Below are 19,461 nucleotides of genomic sequence, written 5' to 3'. Positions count from 1 at the left end.
CAGGGCGATGGTTCTGTCCTGAACTAGCTTTCCTCAATCCCAGGCTGATCCCTTGGCCAGCCTGGGGCAGTAACATCTTCACCCTGGTGGGGGGTTAGGGGGGCTGAGGGCACGGGCTCTGTACTCTGATGGCCTCAGACACTTGTGTCTGAGACACTCAGGCCCTCCTGTCTCCTCTCCAGAGACCTCCTGCCAAGTGGAGAAGGACACCAATTTCAAGGTTGCTGGGAGGGTGGGTGGTTGGCGGTGCTGGGATCAGTGCAAGGTGGCTGGCGTGTGGCAGGAGGTCAACAAATAGCGCGATCGTTACTCTGATTTCTTTCACGGCAACGCCTCGTCAAGTGAGGCCCACGGCCTGATTCCTTCTTGTGGGAAAGGAGGGCTGGCTCCTAAACTGCGGTCAAGGTCAGAGCTTCTACCATCTGCTTAGAAGCTACCATGCGAACCAGGTGTGTCCAGCTGTCCCCCTCCTCTGTGGTCCTGGACCCTGGCACTGAGCAGGTGGTCAGTATATACGTAGAACGCAAGCCTTCATCTGGGGCCAAAACACGGATGCAGACCTGGCTGTGATCTCAGAGGTCATTTAGTCCAAACTTCTATGACATTCCGCCACGACGATGCCCACCCTGCTTGACTTCCTCCAGCGACGGGGAGCTCATCATCTCCCGAGACGGCTCTGTCCTACCACTTAACAGCTATGACGGTTCCACATGTCCTCTGTCGGCCGACCTGCAGTGAGCATCCCTGGTGTGCTCTGGCCTGTTGCAGCCACAGGACACGTGGCCCAGACAGCCTGGCCCTGTGGTCTTCTCTTTTCCCAGCTCAGTCAGCCCTGCCCGTCTCGAGCACCGAGTGTGCGCGCGCACCCGCCCTCACACACACACACACCAAGGGTGGCCTGCTGGCTGCCCTCTGCTGACAACGGATCACGTGGGGACATGGCTTTGCAAAAGCCACGGCCTGAGGGCAAGACACGGCCTGGACCCTTCCAGCACCCAGAGGGCCTCTTTCCCTCAAAGCCCCACTCCCAGCCTGGACAGCCCTCCAAGTCACCATGGCAACAGCTCTTGGGCTTCTCGGAGACTCAGGCGCCCTCCCTGCTAGAACGGAAGCAGAGAGTGACAGCATGCTGACAGTGACCGTGGGCCCAGGGTCCACTTTCACAGACGGCCTCCAGCTAAGGCAAAAACGACTCATCTGACCCAGATAAAGATTCATCAGCAGACGCCAGGGGTGGGTGTAACTCCCTGGAAGCCATCAGCCTCTGAGCGCTCTCTCGGGGCTGCACTGGTGGCCAGGCCAACGATCACAACCTGGGCTTTCAAGGTAAAAAAGTGGACAATCTTAGCAAGACCTGGAGAGTCTGCAAAGCCCCCCGGAAGAGGGGACCAGCTACTCTGCTGGGAATGGCATTTCTGTTATAGCGCATCTTGTTTATAGGAGAAAGGTGGCTGGGCCGGGTCAACGCGAAAACCAGGTGACCAGCAGTTCCACTCCTAAGTATACACCCCAAAGAACTGGAAACAGGTGTTCAAAAAATATCTGTACACATATGTCCACAGCCGCATGTTTACAACAGCCAGAAGGTAGGAGCACCTCAAGCGTCCATCCACGGGTGAACGGAGACACAAAATGTGGTCCATCCATACAAAGGAATATTATTCAGCCTCAAAAAGGAAGGACACTGTGACACCTGGTCCGACAGGGATGAACTTTGAGGACATGATGCTCAGTGAAAGAAGCCAGACACAAAAGGACACATACTGTATGATTCCACTCGTACGAGGTCCCTAGAGGAGTCCCATTCATGAAGACAGACAGTAGGATGGTGGGCGCCAGGGGTTGGGGGAGGGGAAGGGGAGTGAGTGTTTCATGGGGATGGAGTTTCAGTTTGGGAAGATGGAAAGGGTTCTGGAAATGGATGGTGTGATGGTCGCACAAGAATGTGAATGTACTTAATGCCACTGAGCTGTACACTTCAGAATGGTTAAGACAGCACACTGTACGTTATTTATATTTCACCACAGTAAAAAAAATTAGCGAAAAAAGGGACCAAAAAAAAAAAGGGACGAAGCACTGATACACGCTACAGCATGGATGAACCTTGAGAATATTCTTCTAGGTAAAGAAGCCATTCACGGAAGATTACATACTGTAGGATTCCACTTCTAGGAAAAGTCTAGAACAGGCAAATCCTTAGCGACAGAAAGCAGATTGGTGGCAGTAGGGGGCTGGAGGAGGGGAAACCCAGAGGCATCCTCATATTCCGCCCCCCACCCCCCGGGGGGGGGATGCTGATACGTTGGTGCTGCCTCGAGGCTCCTGTGGCCGCCAAGCACTGTCATCTTTACCATTTGTACTGCTTTCCCCCCAAACAACGCCAGGTTTCCTCCTCCTTGAAAGACAGCTCTCTCCCTTGGCCATCCCACAAGTGCGCTCCAGCCCGACCCCAAACTGCAGGCGGCACAGAGCCCACCTCTCGGGCGGGTCCTCTGGAAGACGGCGGTCTCCATCATCCCAGCCCACGTCTGGGCGGTGGGTGACGGGGACCCATAGCGGGAAGCAAGCCATGGGGTTCCAAGTGCTCCATGCAAGGTGGTCCAGCGCTTTCAGGACACCTATGAGCATCTTTGACCGGAGGCGGCCTGGCAGAGAAAGAATCACGTCTTACCTGGACGCATCAAAGCTGTCATAAGAGCCGACCGTGTAGTGCCGGAAGAGTTTCTTGCTGCGGTCTGCACGAGTTTCTGCAGAGAGGGAAGAGAGACATCGTTTAGAAAGTCACGGTCCCCACATGTTGAAACCACGCGAGGCCGGCCGGGCCCCTCATTTATCTGACCTACGAAGCGTGAGACCCGCTCTCCTGCGGAAAGATCTGGGAGGAAGACGCGGCCTTGCTCTGTGGCCTAACTTTGCAAACTCTGGGGGACGCAGATGAACCTCAAGGCTGACTACTGGAGAGTCATGCGCTCCATTCCCAAATGGAGGCAAGTCCCAGGGTCCCTGGCTGGCGCAGGATGCTCTCTGCAAAGAAGACAGGGCTCTGCAGGTTCCGGCCACTCAGCACACAGAATCCGCGACAGCGGTACTCTCAGGTGATGCTGCCGAGCCTTCTAGCAACTCCGAGAACCTGCGGATGACTGCTTTGGGAGAAAGGAAGTGTTTATTGTTATTCTTCCTGATTATAGTTGCTTTCTCCTAGAAACAAACAAAAAAACATGATTAAGTTCCTAATTAAGTCCCCTGCTTACTTCCCTTACTCAGCAAATTTCGACTTAAATTTCACGGGAAATTATATGAATGATGTAATTAGACTTAATCGATAGCTCAGAGCTGGAGGGGAAAAAAACCCACAACACCACAAATGCAAGAAATACAGCAGCTTATGATTTACTGTTTAGGTATTTTCCCCCAAATAAAATCTCCTGGGCACTCTCTTTCCCAAACCCTGGAAACAATACAGAGAAATTATGTGATTGGCTTCAGGAAAAATGGCTCAAGCTCTCATTTAAACCCTGTGACCCTCTCTGCTGTCAGTCTCCTTCACACCACCTTCCAAGGTGAACGGGATTTTACTCAAACCCAAATGCACGTTTTCGGCTGAAAAGTGAACACGTGCAAGGGCTCTGAGAAGGGTCGCGCTGATACCTCTTGGCTCCTCTCGTGCCCAGAGGCAGCCTGTGCAGCAAAAACACAGGCTTCCTTTCTACATGGTGTGGTGTTGCCTTGGGGGTGCTGGGAGGAGCAGCTGTCCAGCCCAGGACTACATTTCCCAGCACCCCTTGCAGCCAGGTGTGGCCACGTGACCAGCTCCCACCAATGGAACGCACGCGTGTGTGCGTGCGTGCGTCCGTGCGTGTGTCCCGTCCAAGCTTGGCTTCTATGGAGGCCAGGGAGCTCTCCCTAACCTCTCTTGCTGTGTCTCCCAGCTCAAAGCTAGGACTCCCAGGCTCGACAGGATGATGGGATCATCAGGGATTCCTGGCAAAAGCCTGGGTCTCTGTGCATTAGCTCTTAAAAGAAGCAACAAAATTGTACTGCCTTGTGCTACACTCCAGGGATTTGCTTGTTACAGCAGCTAGTGATGTCTTAAAGGACCTGCGGCCGGGTTCTCAGTGACTCGGCTCCCCCTGCCTCTCTGCCCCTTTCCCATCACTCCACCCGAGGCTCCAACAATACGAAAGTTACAATTCCCTGAACGGTGACAACATCTTCATCACCATCTCAGTCCCTGACACAAATTGAGTGCTGACCGGGTACCAGGCCCTGTTCCAAGTTCTGCTCCTATGCTCTCTCATTTGTCTGTCACGGCCCCCAGGGAGTGGGTGCGTGTGTCACTCTGCAGGTCCTGCCAAGTCCAGCCAAGCGTGGCCCCTCTGCTTTTGCTCCATTTCACGCCACCCTTCCAATCCCTCTGCAGGACCTTGGTGTCCTCGTTGTGGAGTGAGGCACTCGCCTCTGCTTGGCGTGTCTCTGCTGTGTCATCACTGTCTTTGAGACAGGCTGGGACCCGGGACCCCCTCACCGGAGTGTTTGCCCCTGGACAAACGTCTCCTCAAGCAACAGATACAAAGAACCTCTAAGGGACTAAAAATAAATCCGCGCTCCCAATGCAAGCGGTGCGGGTTCGATCCCTGATCGGGGAACTAAGATCCCACATGCTGCGTAGCCAAAAAAATAAAATTTAAATTAAAAAAATGTCACTGTGGCCAGGGGAGGGGTGGCTGTTTAAAAAAATAAAATAAATAAAAATAAACACTCGCATGCACAGTTGGGGCAAATTACGAACAACAAGATGCAAAAAGACCCAAAAGCCCAACTGCCACTTCTGAGGTACAGGGAGGGAAAGCAGGGTACAACGCATGATCCCTGCACATGGCACCCCAAGGGGGTGGGCAGACCACCTAAGCCCCTCCTCCAGCTCCGCCCACCGATCTGCCCCGCCCTCACGCCATTTAAGAAGCCAGCTCGCCCCGCCCCCCCGCCCCCGCTTGGGGTTTCTTGTTCTCTCTTCCTATGCTGCAGCACGAGTCCCAGTAAAGCTCTGTCTGAATTTCTCGTCTGGCCGCATCAATTTCTATTGATTAAAGAGTCCAAGAACCTGGGGCAATAACATCTTCGTCCTCACTAACATTTCTTGAGTCCTTCCCCTGGGCCACAATTCGTGGCCATCTGGGCCGATCCACTCCCACTTGCTGGTCACAGCAGCCCGGCGAGGGAAGTACGACGGTTGGACCCATTTTACAGATGGTGCTGGCGAGCACTGCCGATGCAAAGGCACATCCTGCTAAACAGTGGGGGCAGGGTGGGCCCCCCGCGGGCAGGTGGGCTCCAGGGCCCAGGTTCAGAACCAGCAGGTCGCACCAAGGGACCCCCGGAGAGGACCCGAGTCTCCGCGCTCTCTGCGGGGCTCGAGGGTGGGGATTTGGCCTTATTTCTCTCTCTATCACCTCTGGTGTTTCACTCCTGGCACACACCCAATGTCAGAGCTTGCGGAGCAAATCTCAACAGTCCGTTGCAAATCAGCAAACAGAAACACACTGCGCCCTGGCAGAGTGGCCCGAGGGCATTGGTCCAGCCGAGCTGCACGCACATCCCCCGTGTCTGGCAGTCAGACCCAACGTACCCAGGTGTTCAGCGTCCCTCTTCCCCTCCTCCCTGGCATCTTGCATTGCGTACGTGTTCAAATCTAGTTACCATTTATCAAGTCCACCTGAAGGTCAGGCCCTGTGCCCCAAATGCAGGGATTAGAAGGCTGCTCGGATGGGGTGGGGCCTCAGCTCTGTTCTCTGGGGCTCAGGATCCTGGGGGTGGGGTGAGGATAAAGCTAACAGATGCTGACTTTCCAGGGCTGGGCTGAGGGCCCCAGCAGTCAGATCACTGTGCAGGGGGGGAGCACGTGGGCCAGGCAGTGCCTCTGGCCAGGCCAGCCCTGTGACATCGCGTGGAGCCCACATAAGGGCTGGGCTCGGGAGGGTTAAGTGGGATTGGAACCTGTTTGTAGGGTCAAGCAGAGTAGCTCGGTGAAGCCACTGAATCACGTGGGGATGGGCTGTTAATTGTTATTATTACTCTTAATTGCCTGTTGTTTATGCCCCACGTGGCAGCTTTGTGCTAGTTGCCCAGGGAACCGCTGGGCCCTGAGAGCTGGCTGGTGCAGGCCCTCAGCTGAGGTCAGAGGTTCCAGATGGAAGGAGCAGAGAGCGTAGTCAACGTGTGTGTGTGTGTGTGTGTGTGTGTGTGCGCGCGTGCGCGTGCGTGCGTGCGTGTGTGTTGTGTGTACCTGTCCACATCTTTGCCAGAGGAAACAAATGTTTCAGAAAGGGACCCTTTCTAGGTCAGTTAGCCAGTGGTTCCCAGACTTTGGGATTTCATGGACCAAGAAAATGTTAAACAAAAGAGGGAAGGGTGGAGACAAACATGGGATTTAACAAGTTATTAATCTGGCCTTAAAAACAATGGATTCCCTTCCACTACCATAATTGTTTTATAAGAGAAAGGGGAACTTTTGGAATCATATTATCTCTAACTGCTTTGTGGAAAACTCTCTCACTGCACAGGCCTTCCCTGTCCTCTGGCTTCTGGACACAGTCAGACTTCTGCTCTGAGATATGGCCCCGAGGGACAGGAAAGGGGTCCTGAGGGACAGCATCACCGCCACCATCATCATCACCATTGCTACCATCATCACAGCATCATCCTCATCACATCACCGTCATCTCTGTCATCATCACCATTGCTACCATCATCACAGCATCACCCTCATCACATCACTGTCATCTCTGTCATCATCACCGTTGCTACCATCATCACAGCATCATCCTCATCACATCACCATCATCTCTGTCATCATCACCATCGTCATCATCCTAACCATCACTGCAGCTTTGCTAAATTATCGCTTTTTTTTAGTAAATGAAAGTCCTTCACCTTATTTGGTCTTCCCACAGCAGCCAGGGCTAAGTGGATTTCTTGTAGCTGTTTTGCAGAAGTAGCAGAGTGCCATGATGAGGGATGTGGGCTCGCAGGCTAAACTGGCTTGAATTCAGAGCCCAGCTCTGCCGTTTACTGGCTGCAAGTCACCAGGCTCTTCATTTGTAAAGTGGGGATAATAATAGTTCCTACTCACAGGGAAGTGATGGAGGAGTAAATGAATTAATACAGGGAAAATGCTGGAACGGTGCTTGGCAAATGCAAAGTGCTATATTACCTGGTTATCGCTGTGCACGGAGGATTGGGACCTTCCACCTTCCAAGGTGGCCCTCGAGGTCACACAGCGCACCAGCGCACCCACACCAGGGTCAAGCCCTACCCGTGCCCCGAGTGCAGCAAGGGCTTCAGCCACAGCTCGCACCTCGCCGCCCACCAGCGCACCCACCGCCGCGTCCGGCCCTGCTGCTGCCCCCTGGGCGGCAAGTTTCAGCCGGCGCTCCAACCTGCACCGGCACGAGAAGGTCCACGCGGCGGGGCCCAAGGCCCTGGCCCTGCTGATGCGGGGGGCGGCCCCCACCTAGGAGGCTGAGAGGGAGGGGGATTGGTGGGGGGCAGCCGCTGCGGGGCTGTGACCTGGGAGGTCCAGGAAGGGAGCTGGGGAGGTGCTGGCCCGGGGGCGGGGCAGGCAACAGGGGAGGAGCTCGGGGGCGGGGCAGGCATGCCCACTGCAAATTAAAGTGAGCAGACCCCCGACTCTGTGCCTCCCCAGCCTGGCTGACAGCAGCCAACAGCTGTCGTGTTTCAAAACATCCATGCGGGGCCCCGCGTATTCTAAGTGCTTTATGGGCAAGAGCTCAATACTGTTACTATCCCTGGTTTACAGCTGAGGAAGGTGAGGCTCAGAGAGGTTGAGTGAGTTGCCTGAGGTCACCGAGCCGGCAGGTGGCAGGGATACTGCACAGCACAGCCTCCTGGGTCAGCATCCACTGGGGGACCTGGGAGGAGGCATCTTCACCAGCAACCTGCCCATGGCCCACGGAGGACCGGCTGGCCTTTTTCTGAGACGTGCTGAGGTCTGGATGCTGAGGAAGGAGAACTCGGCTTTCTCATGGGCCGTGAGGTGGGAGGCCGTGGGGTGTGGGCAACCAGTGGCCATCACACCACATCATGGGGAAAACCAGCCAATGCATGCAGCCTGCACACAGCGGGAGGCTGGGGGACGGAGGGACACAAGCGGCCCAATGCTGAGAATCCCTGGGTCTTGGCTTGTGGTGGTCACGAGTGCGACTCATTCAATAGTTCTGTCTTTCCTCCCTCTGGGCACGTGGTTGGATGGATCCCTGCGATTCATTTTGGCCACTGCGTTTTCGGAAGAACTCATTTACTTCACTTCCTGGGTGGATGGAACATTTAATTCCCAATCCAAGATTCCCCCCCGGCCCGCCTCCCCTCGCCCCCCTACTGTTTCTTTGTCCACGGGCATGGCAACCAAAACGTTTGAGACAGTGGTTATTCTATCAGTCAGGGTCCCTGGGTGTGCCCCCTGGGACACATGACAAGCAGGTGGTGTGAGTGGGAAATAAACCTTGGTGGTTTTAGGCCACTGAGATCAGGGGCCTGTTTGTTACTGCAGCCTCCCCTGGCCTAAGCTGACAGATGCAGCCCACGCGTGGCCTTCTCTGTCACGCGAGCCAGGACATTCCATGTTTTGCTCAAGCGTGGCAGAGCTGGCTTTCTGGCAACCAAAAGTAGAAAGGAAGCCCAGACAACATCAAGGCAGAGGCTGAGTCTGGCCCCTTGTCTATGAGGATCTCACACCTTCTAGGAGAAAATGGAAAACCACACAACGGACGACAGGAACGCATCCCATCGGACGTGGAGAGAGCACGGCACAGAGCACAGGCCTCTATATGTCTCAGAGGAGGCCTCTGGGTACGACAAAGGAGACAGAAAAACCAGCCAACCAAGAGGGGACTATTCACTCGTTTGTTTCCTAGGCCACGTAGAAACTTCTCAAAGGCAAGAACCTAGTAGTTCACAGACAGGCCCACCTCCTGGGCCAGGTTCCAGGCTCAGTGCTTCGTACGGCAGGTGCTCGGAAATGTCTGTAGCCCCACTCAGCTTGGAGGCCAGCAGTCACTACTGCTGAATGATCTGAATCATCTCCTGAACCTCTATACAGAATGAGCTTCAAAAAATGTAATCAGGTGATGCCACTTTTCTGCTTAACGTTTTCCGACAGTCTCCAAGTGGAATTCGAGTCCCTCCTCGAGCCCTCCGATGACACAGGTCCGACGCTACGCAGCCCTGCCTTTGAACCCTCCTCTCCCGTTGCTCCCCGCCCCCACCGCAGTCACTCCACTCCCACCCTATTAGTCTCCTTTTTGTTGCTCGAACATGACAAACTCGTTTGCACCTCAGGGCCTTTGCACTTGCTAGACTCTCTCTGGGACATTCCTTCCCCAGCTCAAAGTTCACTGCACTGCTGGGTCCCCAGCTCCTACAACACAGCCTGGCACACAGTAGGTGATCAACAGCTGTGGAGTAACTGAACAACGGGATAAAACCCACACGCTCTTGGACCCTTTGTTCTTATCCAGCGTGGGCACTGTCGCCTCCTTGGGTCTGACTGTGAAGAACTGAGGATCTGGCCCAGAGACTGAGTTTAGTTTCGACTGCCAAGGGAATGGAAGCAGCCCTTCTACAAACGGAGAAACTGGATTTCTAGTCCTGACCTTGGTGGTGATGGCGTGGGACCTCACTCTGTCGCTCTGAGCTCTCATTTACTCAACTATCAAACCAGACGTCTGTACGCTCTGCCTTCTCAACATGACACATCCCCTCCGCCACCAATGCGACTAGGGACGTAACCCCATTTCCCAGGAGAGGACCACGCAGTGATTAAGCTGATGTGCCCTGAAAGTTTTTCTTGGAATATGGCCTAGAAAAATCTACATTGAAAGGGGGAAAAAAACACCCTGGAAATTCCATTCCATATACCTCTTGTGACTCGTGAAAGGGAGTGACAGATCGCATGACAAGCTTCAGACTGTCAGCATTTAAAATAGCCCTTTACGCAGAGCGGCTGGGAAGAGGATCCCGTCTAGCTCGCAAGGAAGCCAGGATGGGGCATCCGGGGAGATACTGATGGCCTCCGAGCCTCGAGTGTGACTGTTGATGAAGAGGAATCTTCTCCAAGAAATCTATTAAGACTCTGAAAGGCCAAAAAAGAATTCAAAGGACGGCGTGGGGAGGAGGTGGGCTGCCGGGTCAAGAGACGGGCGTGGGGAGAGGCCAGAACACCAGAGCAGGGCCCAGGCTGCGTGGGCACGCCGGCCCCGATCCCCACCCAGGTCCCACGTGGGACGGTTCCCTCGCTCGTGAGATGCCACAGACAGGAAGGCAGGAAGGAAGCCTGCATCTAGACAAGAAAACGTGAGCTTAAGTCCTCACTAGCTGCGGGGCCTGGGCAGGAAACAAGCTCCCCGAATCTCAGTTTTCTCATCTGTACATGGGGCTAGCAGCAGTATTGACCTTGGCCTTGTGGTGAAGTTATAACACCGTCACGCGTCTAAGTCCCTTCCCAGGTGGGCTGTCGGCCACAGTTGTCCTCCAGGAAGACGTCTTGGTCTTCCCTCTCTGAATGTATCCTTCTGCCCCTGGGACAGAGCAGGACCCCAACCATATCTGTACACAGAACCTCACGCCCTGGTCAGAGCTGCCCAGAGCGGCCCGGCCCATCAGACCCCCTCCTGGGGACCTGGAACAGAAGTGGCCAGTCTCTGCTCCCCGTGTGAACAGAGGACACCTCCATTCATGCAGAGAGGCTGTCACTGTGGGAACACTTTGTGGGGTGGGGGAGAAGCGAAGGAGGGAGACTGAGGCAAGGGGCTCGGGGCGGTGATGACGCATGTGTGGCCCTAGAGAGATGGCTGAGCTGGCCTGGCTCCTGACAAGCTCCCCCCGCATCCTACTTCCAGGACCGGGGGAGGCTGGACCCCACGTTCCACTCTCGGGGTCCAGGAAAGGCCGCTGCACCCCTGCGGTGGAGGACCTTTCTTCCTTTGACGCAGCTCACGTGGGTTTTAGGTTTCTTGAACCGCAAGAGCCCTGGTCTTCCGGCTACTCTGTCGCTCCGGGTAGGTCTCGTTACCCAAGCGGATGGTGACGGCACCTCTGGACCTCACCCCGGGGCCCGGCTAGGGGCCCGTCCACCACGGCGGTGCTGCCGTGTCCAGGTCCTATGTGCTGGTACTGACTGGGACAACACCTGGCCTGCACAGTTCCAAACACCCCCGGAGGCAGCGTGCCCTCAGTGAGGGCCGCCGACCTGGCCACAGGCCAACATCCTTGGGTTCACACGACCAGACGGAGGGCACTAGGGACGCAGGGGGTCCAGACATCTCCCCTCTCTGTGATAAAGACCCTGAATCGGCCACAGACGGGAGACTGCGTGTAACGATGATCAAACACTTCTGCGTCGCACTGCCTGGTTCATCCCCGACAGCTCAGCGTGCTGGGGGGACGGGGTCCTCCTTCAGGGCCTCCAGCTAAAGCCCAGCCAGGTGACACCCTGACTCTGGGCCCATAAGACCCTGAGCACAGAATCCAGGTGCGCCCACCTGCACTGCTGACCCTCAGACCTCTGAGCCGATTTGGGGCTGGGGTCCAGAGCTGCGTAGCTGAGGTTACTCGCCGTGCAGCACAGAAATGCAGAGAGCTGGGGCCTCGGCTTCCTTCAGAGTCCTGCCTGGGGGTTCCTCTGGAGCTGAGCCTCCAACCCACCAAAAGCAGAGACAGAGACAGAGAGACAGAAAAAGACAGAGAGGGAGACAGTGAGTCAGAGATACAGGCAGAGAGAGACAGAGAGACACCCACAGAGACAGAGGATACACAAAAACAGAGAGAGACACAGAGAGACAAAGAAAGAGACAGAGAAAGAGAGACGAAGACACACACACAGAGATGGAGATACAAAGAGAGTCACAGAGAGAAGGGAAAGTGGTCCCTGGGCTCCGCAACCCCACCACCAGCTCCCCTCTGCTCCAGCCCCTCCCGTGGACTCCACTCCCTTCGGGCTGTTATTCTCGGCCCCTCACCCTGAAGAGGCAGAAGGGGCAGGGTGGAGCCCGAGCAGTCGGGGTCCTACTCCCTCATCACGGCAGCGCCTGGCCGAGCTGGACGGGCCAGGCCAGCCTGCGAGGTGACACTTCCTGCCCGGACACAGGGCGCAGGGCCACCCGACTCCACCCCCAGCTTCTCATCCACACGCCTCCCTCCCATGCCGGCTCCTGTGATCTCCGGCGGGTTTTAAATCAGACACAGTTCGGGCCGCGCCCCGGCTGGAGAGCCAAATGCAGGATCCAGAGCACAAGGAAGAAAGAAATCACTGATGGGGATGGAGACAGAAATAACTCTTCTTTTTTAAAACCAAAGATGCCGATGGGCTCCATCTCTCTGCGGAGAACCACAGACAGGAGCGTGGGGAGAAGCCCCAGTGGGCACAGGCAGGCTGGCGGGACACGGGTATGGGGGGCTGGTGGCATCTCCAAGCTCACCATCAGACCCGTCCGGGGCCAGACCCCAGGATGCAGAAAAGGGGGCAAACCACATGAAGGGCTGGCTGGAGCCTGGGCAGGGCAGGGGCAGAGGGCAGGGGGCACGGAGCTCACAGCCTGCACAGCCCAGCTCCACCCCTGCGGGTCAGGGCGCTGTGCTGGCAGGTGCCCATCCCACCGCTGGGCACGGAGATCAGGGCCTCACCTCTGAGGAACACCGGCCGAGGGGCACGACTTTGATCTGAAGCCACTTCTCATGCTCACACCACGGCAGCTTGGGTCCCTCGTGCAATCACTACATCAGCTGCAGATCATTGATCCAGCACCTTCTGGGCGCTGGCTATTGGGCTCGAGGGGGAGGGGAGGGAAAACAGGGACCCTGCTCTTCAGAGATAGCCAGACTTCACTCCATACCCCCTAAGGACGGAGGATTAGCTCCCCATGGCTGCTGTCACGAATGACCCCGAACCTACTGGCCCAGAACAACAGAAGTCCATTACCCTACAGCTCCGTAGGTCAGCATCCAGCGGGCGTCTCTCTGGGCTAAGATCAAGGTGAGGGCGGGGCTCGTGGCTGCAGGAGGCTCCCAGGATGAACCTGTTCCCTCGCCTTTTCCGGCTTCTAGAGGCGTCCCCAGTCCTTGGCTCGCGGCCCCTCCCTCCACCTCCCAAGCCAGCAGCGGCGGGTCGAGTCCTCAAACCCCCACCACTCTGATTCTGAAGTCTGTGCCTCCCTCTTCCACTTTAAGGACGCTTGGGATTACAGGGGGCTTCAGGGATAACCCAGGATCAGATCGTCTCTTCATCTTTTTTTTTGTTTGTTTGTTTTTGTTTTTGTTTTTGTTTTTTGCCGTACGCGGGCCTCTCACTGCTGTGGCCTCTCCCGTTGCGGGGCACAGGCTCCGGACGCGCAGGCTCAGCGGCCATGGCTCACAGGCCCAGCCGCTCCACGGCATGTGGGATCTTCCCGGACCGGGGCACGAACCCGTGTCCCCTGCATCGGCAGGCGGACTCTCAACCACTGCGCCACCAGGGAAGCCCCAACTCTTCATCTTGAAGTCAGTCGGCTAGCAACCTTCATTCCATCTGTGACCTTACTTGCCCTTTGCCATGTATCCGGACGTAGTCACCTGTTCCAGGGATCAGGACACAGACATCTTCGGCCATTATCTGCCCACCATAACCGCAAAGAGACCATCCCTGTAGGGATAGCACAGTGGGGCAACACTTGCTCAGAAAACTGTTTAAACCCATCTTAGTTAAAGAACTCAGAATCTTGCTTTCAGGTCAAAAACTGTCCAAGTGAAAGAAAAGTACTTCTCTAGGAAGTGTATTTCCCTGTTTAAAGGAGCTCAGTTCAATTTCTGACTCTGCAGAATCATGGTGAGACCCAGGGGACTGTTGTTTCCTCTGACCCTCGTCCTCTCCTCTGTGCAAAGGTGGATAAATGGTTCGCTCCGTGCCTGTGGCCGCTACACAATGATTCCTCCTTCAGAGAATGGAACCAGGCTCTGTACAAACGACGGCCCTTCCCCTAGGGGCCTGCAGCCCCACCTGCCCTGGGGCCTCACTCTCCTCCCCGGAAGCATCTTGGCTTCAGTAGTAGAAGCCGCTCTACGGTGGGCTATAGCACCAACATGCAACTGAGTCATTGGTTCTATTTATTCCCAGCTCCCTGGAGTATCGCTCTGTGCCCCCCAGCGTGTGTGCACACGTGTGCCATGTGTCATCGGGAGAACCGGCCCTGTGCTCACACAGCTGGGTAAGGCCCCGGCGGCAGGGGCTGCCATAAGTTTTCAAAAATAACCATGTGTCTTGAATTCCCTTAGAGTGGGCATGGGGGTGTGGGTATGGGGAGCGCCAGCCGTTCCCAGCCCTGTAGGGTCCCAAAACACACCAGCACCACATGAGAGCCAAACCTACGGACTCCAGAAACCAAAGGCAAAGGAAGGTGCGGGGATGCGCCTGATTTTCCTTCCCAGGATACACGGAAAGCACTTCAGAGAACTGGGCACTCCCAGCACGCTTGGTTTTTTCCCTTAGTCATCCCAGCCCGTTGACCGCTGTGTTGTAAGAGGACAGAAAACACCTGGACAATTAACCGGAGTCGCATCGCCGAGCGAAGGCTGCTCGTGTAGCTGTAACTTCAGGAAGCGGTCTTCCGGCCCCACAGCAGGCGCAGCTGTGAAGCCCTCTCAGAGCCTAGAGGCAGTGGGGCTCGGGCACCCACCAGCCGAGGCCCACCAGCACCCGCTTCATCCATTCAGCCTCGGCAAGATAAGCCCGTGCGCCAGGTAGCCGAGGGTGCCCGCGGCCGAGGGCCGTGGCCGTGGTGCAGCCGGGATGCTTGGTAAAGGCTCAGGAGGCAGGAGGACCCAAAGGGAGGGGGAGGCCAGCCTCCCAGAGCAGGGCTCGAGGACGAGGACCGGGGCCAGGGGGAGAGGACCCCAGGTGCATCACTGCCGCCATCACCGTCCTGGTCTGTGGACGCCCATCGCCCGCCATCACCATCACAGGTGACACCCGGTGGCCACGCACCGTTCTAAGTGCAAAACACGTGAGTTCCTTGCGACGCTCCAGTAGCCCTACGCCCTCAGCAGCGGCGCCCTGCGCTGTGTCGGCGAGGCGGGGCAGCAGCTGGGACTCCAGCCCAGGTGGCCCAGTCCTGCAGCTGGTTGCCCTAACCACTGCCCTGCACTGCCCAGCACACCTGGGAGCAGAGGCCACTCTGCCCTGTGCCAAGGTGGCCTTCCTTCCGACCAGCACCCTCTGCCAGCCACTCAACACCTATTTCTAAGCACTGTCTCCTTTCCCTCCGTGGGGACTGGGGTGCCAAGAACCCACTTCCCCAGCCATCTTCCAGGGGCAGCCGCGTGACCAGGTCTTGGCCAGTGAGGTGGGAGCAGGTGTCTGCTGGGAGGAGCTTTCCTTCCCAAACCAGGCCTCCCCAGGGCACGGCTCCCTTTCCCATGTGGATTGTGGAAGCCAAGCCGGCTGAGGACTGAGGCAGGAGGAAAGAGCTGGGTCTGGCCCCGCCTTCCTGCTGGGTGGGACAGGGAAAGCCCTGTGTTTAGGTAGCAGCTCCTGAGGGTTCTGTTTCTGGAAGCCAGCCCAGCACCATCCCGACTGCAAAGACACATCTTCTCTGGTTTAGTTGCCAACAGCCCCATGAGACAGGTGCTGTTGTTACAGGGGAGGAAACCAAGCACAGAGAGGTTAAGTGACCACCCCAAGTCACACAGCTCACGAGTGATGGACTGGTTTTCAGGCTGCTCTCTTAACGCCTCTGCTGTCACCACCTGGCAGCTCCACGAGGCATGTCTGTTCTCCCAGGAGAAGACCAGACACCATGGGACAGCTTGCAAGGCGCTCAGCTCGTGAGCGGAGGGCTGGGATCCTAACCCGGCTCAAGGGGCCGCCATGCACTTGACTGCATCTTCCCCTTCACATCTTGTAAGAAAATTTTTTTTTTAAGATTTCCTTTTTTGATGTAGACCATTTTAAAAGTCTTTATTGAATTTGTTACACTATTGTTTCTGTTTTCTGTTTTGGTTTTTTGGCCCCAAGGCATGTGGGATCCTAGCTCCCCGACCAGGGATCGAACCCACATCCTCTGGATTAGGAGGTGAAGTCTCAACCACTGGACCACCAGGGAAGTCTCCCCTTTGCATCTTTAAAGGACAAACCTTCGAGATGAGTAGTTCCCTGCAGAAGATGATTTACGAGGCTGCCCTTGAAAATTACTAGGGAATGTAGGAAACCTGGACCCCAGGCTTTCAGATTCAGGACCCCCATCTGAGAATGAGTGGGACTTGTCCAAGGCCACGGTGCGGGGAGGCACCTCCCGACACCAAGATCCCCATTCACTCATCGGACGTCTCCTGCCCGGACAGCCGGCGCTGTGACCGGGGGTCTGAAGCTCTGCTTCGCCCACCTCTCTCCCCGTCTCGCCAACCTTGGGCCAAGCGAGGCTGGGGCACCACTGGAGGGAAGCTGACTAAGCTGGGTTCCTGGCCACGTTTCCCCGATCTGCACCCTCCCAAACTGGCTGGACAAATGAAAGAAGCTGCTGGCTGTCAATGAGTTGCTTTCTACTCTAGTAATTAGAATTAAAAAAAAAAAAAAAAAAATCAGCCCAGGCGGCTCAGTGGAAGCATTTATACCAATACATGGAGCCAGACAGGCAGTTTAAATGGAAATTACAGTAAAGGGAGGAGGCTGACGGCACGTTGTTGCTAAGCTGGGCTGCAGTGTCCAAGCCGAGGAGGCCCTGCTCCTCCTTCTCCATCACGGCGAACGCGCAGGGGCCGGGGGAAGCTGGTGCGACCGTGCAGAGGGGCAGGGTGTTTGAAAACACGCCAGGACCTGGAAAAGACTTTTCTGGCACTGAATCCAGCAGCCAGGCCCCGGGGGAGCAGCAGCGCTCCTCCCTCTGTCCTGCCAGGATACCTGGACTGACCCTGCTTTTGCTTCCCCAGCCCACTGCCTCCGCCCAACGCCCGCCCCTCCAACATCAAGACCTCCCCCCAGAAATCATCACCTCGTAGGTCCCACTTGACTGCAGCCTTTCCCTGCCAACTGCAGCGCCTGGCACAGAACCGAGGTGCAGGGGAGCCCCCGCTGTAGAGCCCCTCTCTCCAACCTTACAACACCCGAGGCAGGGTTAGGCACCTCCCACCGCCGGGGCCCAGAAAGGTGAAGTGAGATGCCCAAGGGCACACAAGTGTGAACAGTAGAGCTGGATTTAAACCCAGGAACCGACTGGGGGTGGAAGGATTCTTTTTAGTCCCTTAAAATCTTTTTTAGGGGCACTGGCAGCTGAGGCTTAGGAAATAGGACACAGAGCAAAAGGGACCTGTTGAGCGCAAGGAAACCGCCCTGTGTGTGTGGGAAGGCAGCTGAGTCTTCCCAGCTCGGCGTCGAGGCAGGTACATCTTGGGCTAAGCACGGTTCAGGACCAAGGGAGCGACTGGATTCATCCCTAGAAGGAGCAGGGTGGGTTGGGGGGAGGGTTAAGTGGATTCCAATGGCGCTAAAGGATGGCGCAAAGACCCACCCTGGCAGTGACCTTACAAGTGGTACCAGCCTCTAAGGTACTTATATCCTGTAACCCACCAAACTGCCCCCCAAAGATGCTACACGTCCCTGACAGACACTGGTGGGTCAGGACCAGCAGAGGGGACTGGGAAGAGGGGGGTCGCCGGAGCCTCGACCATCCGTGGCCCCACCCCTCTTTGCGCACCTCAGAGTGACACCTGGCAGGGGGCTCCTTCAAGGAGACGCGTCTTATCCGACCAGGTCGCCAAGCTCCCCGGCCGGAGCCCTTGCAAGCCAGCCGTGTCCTCTGTCCTCCACTTCTGGGAGTGAGAGGGAACAGTTGGTAACAACCAACTGTAGAAAGTGAAGAAGGCGATGCAATCTGAAAATACAGATGGTGTTTTCTTGTCTCAACGGCTACAACGGTGGATGAGCACCCAGTCCACTTGATTAAAACAAAAACCGAACCAAAACCACAGTGGCCATGCCTTCTTTGAAGGAGGGCCGGCTGGACAGGCGGGGAGGCACACTGCCCTGCTCCAGTCTGAGGGGAGGTACCATACAGTTTGTCAGGGAGAACACACAGGAATCCTGGACAAATCTATGCATTGAAGTCACAGCAACACACAATGCAGTCGTCCTCCCTTGGAGTTTAGTAACTGCTGACCAGGAATAGATGCTCCAGTTGGTCTTAACCCCGCCTGGGTGCTCGAAAGGACTCCTGAGAATACGGGAAGGGCCCTGGGAGAGGCCGGAGTCTGCCCGGGTGATCTGACGGCTACCTTGACCTTCCCTTCTATCTCGGGAGCAGTGGGAAGCCGTTATGGAAACAATAGCCTTCCCTGGTGAAACACAACCACCAGAAATACAGTAATTTTAAAACACACCCAGTGCAAAGCCATCGCCTACACAGCCAGCCACCCTGTCTCACCCAGCACCGGCAGGACTGGCAGACCTGCCGCGCCACCATCCCCGGAGGGTCAAGAACAAAGACTCAGCACATCCACCCGGAGCAGGTCCCGGAGACGGCATCGTACCTCCAAAATGAACTTTCTTCTTGAACCGGGAATTCTCAGCCATCATCTCTAACCTGGGTGTGACCATCTCACTCAGGCTGGTCCCACTGCTTGTCCGGGTCCATGCGGAGCCCGCGTCCACGAGGCCGGCCTCATCTGCTATTGTCCATTAATCCAAGAGGAAAAAAGTTGCAGCCCTCTGGGGTCAGAATCGCGGAACAAAAGGGGGGAAAAATCAGAGGAAGAAGAAAGACGGCTCCGAGTGTTTAATCCACGGGGAGGTTCGCAGATTTGACTTTTGGAGACCACACGCTGGGATCGGCTGAAAATTCGGTTCTTTGACACAAGTTGTAAGCTCCAGGTTGGAGCCGCATCCTCTCACTTCCCACTGTACTGGGGATGGTTTTTTTTTTTTTCCTAGTGCCGGTTTCCATGGCAATGCATCAGTCACTAGTCTAAATAAGTACGGGTGAAGGACGCCTGGAAAACCAGTGCAATTACGCATGCCATTAGCGGGGAGAGGAAAATGATTCAACCCGGCGATAAGCACGGGGCCGAGGTAACACTTAGAGGGTGCTGTCACCGTCGTCCAGAGTCATTTTTTTCTCATTTTGTGACACAGGGTTTTTTTCAGTCCCGGCAGTTTCTGAGCCCGGCGTTCTGCAGGGTAGACGGCCGGGCGGCGCAGTCCATTTTTGCCGCGCCACCAGCTGAGCCAAGGCCAAAGGGAGGGACGGCATCTCCGTGAAGTTGGTCTTGGCTGACGCTGTCCATTATGCCTTCCTTTGGTCCATGCATCCCTAGTGGGGGGAGGTGGGAATGGGCCGTGGTGCGGTTTGGAGGGACCTGGGGGGAAATTCAGCGACACTCTGTACATTCAGTGTGAAGGCTGGTGGTGAGCGGTCTGCAGGGTGGGAG

At 56.2% G+C, this 19,461-nt stretch overlaps 1 protein-coding gene across 2 annotated transcripts in view; it reads right to left on the bottom strand.

The window, feature by feature from the left end:
• The window catches only part of SHANK2 (SH3 and multiple ankyrin repeat domains 2), a 453,317-nt gene that overhangs the window by 174,855 nt on the left and 259,001 nt on the right, over positions 1 to 19,461 (bottom strand). For both annotated transcript variants that reach the window (XM_060160929.1, XM_060160930.1), the window contains one exon: positions 2,672 to 2,747. In XM_060160929.1, coding sequence (XP_060016912.1) covers positions 2,672 to 2,747 — 76 coding nt within the window. The remainder of the gene's footprint in view (positions 1 to 2,671; positions 2,748 to 19,461) is intronic.

This window comes from Lagenorhynchus albirostris, chromosome 9 (assembly GCF_949774975.1).
Source record: "Lagenorhynchus albirostris chromosome 9, mLagAlb1.1, whole genome shotgun sequence".
Lineage (NCBI taxonomy): Eukaryota > Metazoa > Chordata > Mammalia > Artiodactyla > Delphinidae > Lagenorhynchus > Lagenorhynchus albirostris.
Note: the sequence above shows the minus strand (reverse complement) of the source record. Positions and strands in the feature narration are given on the sequence as shown.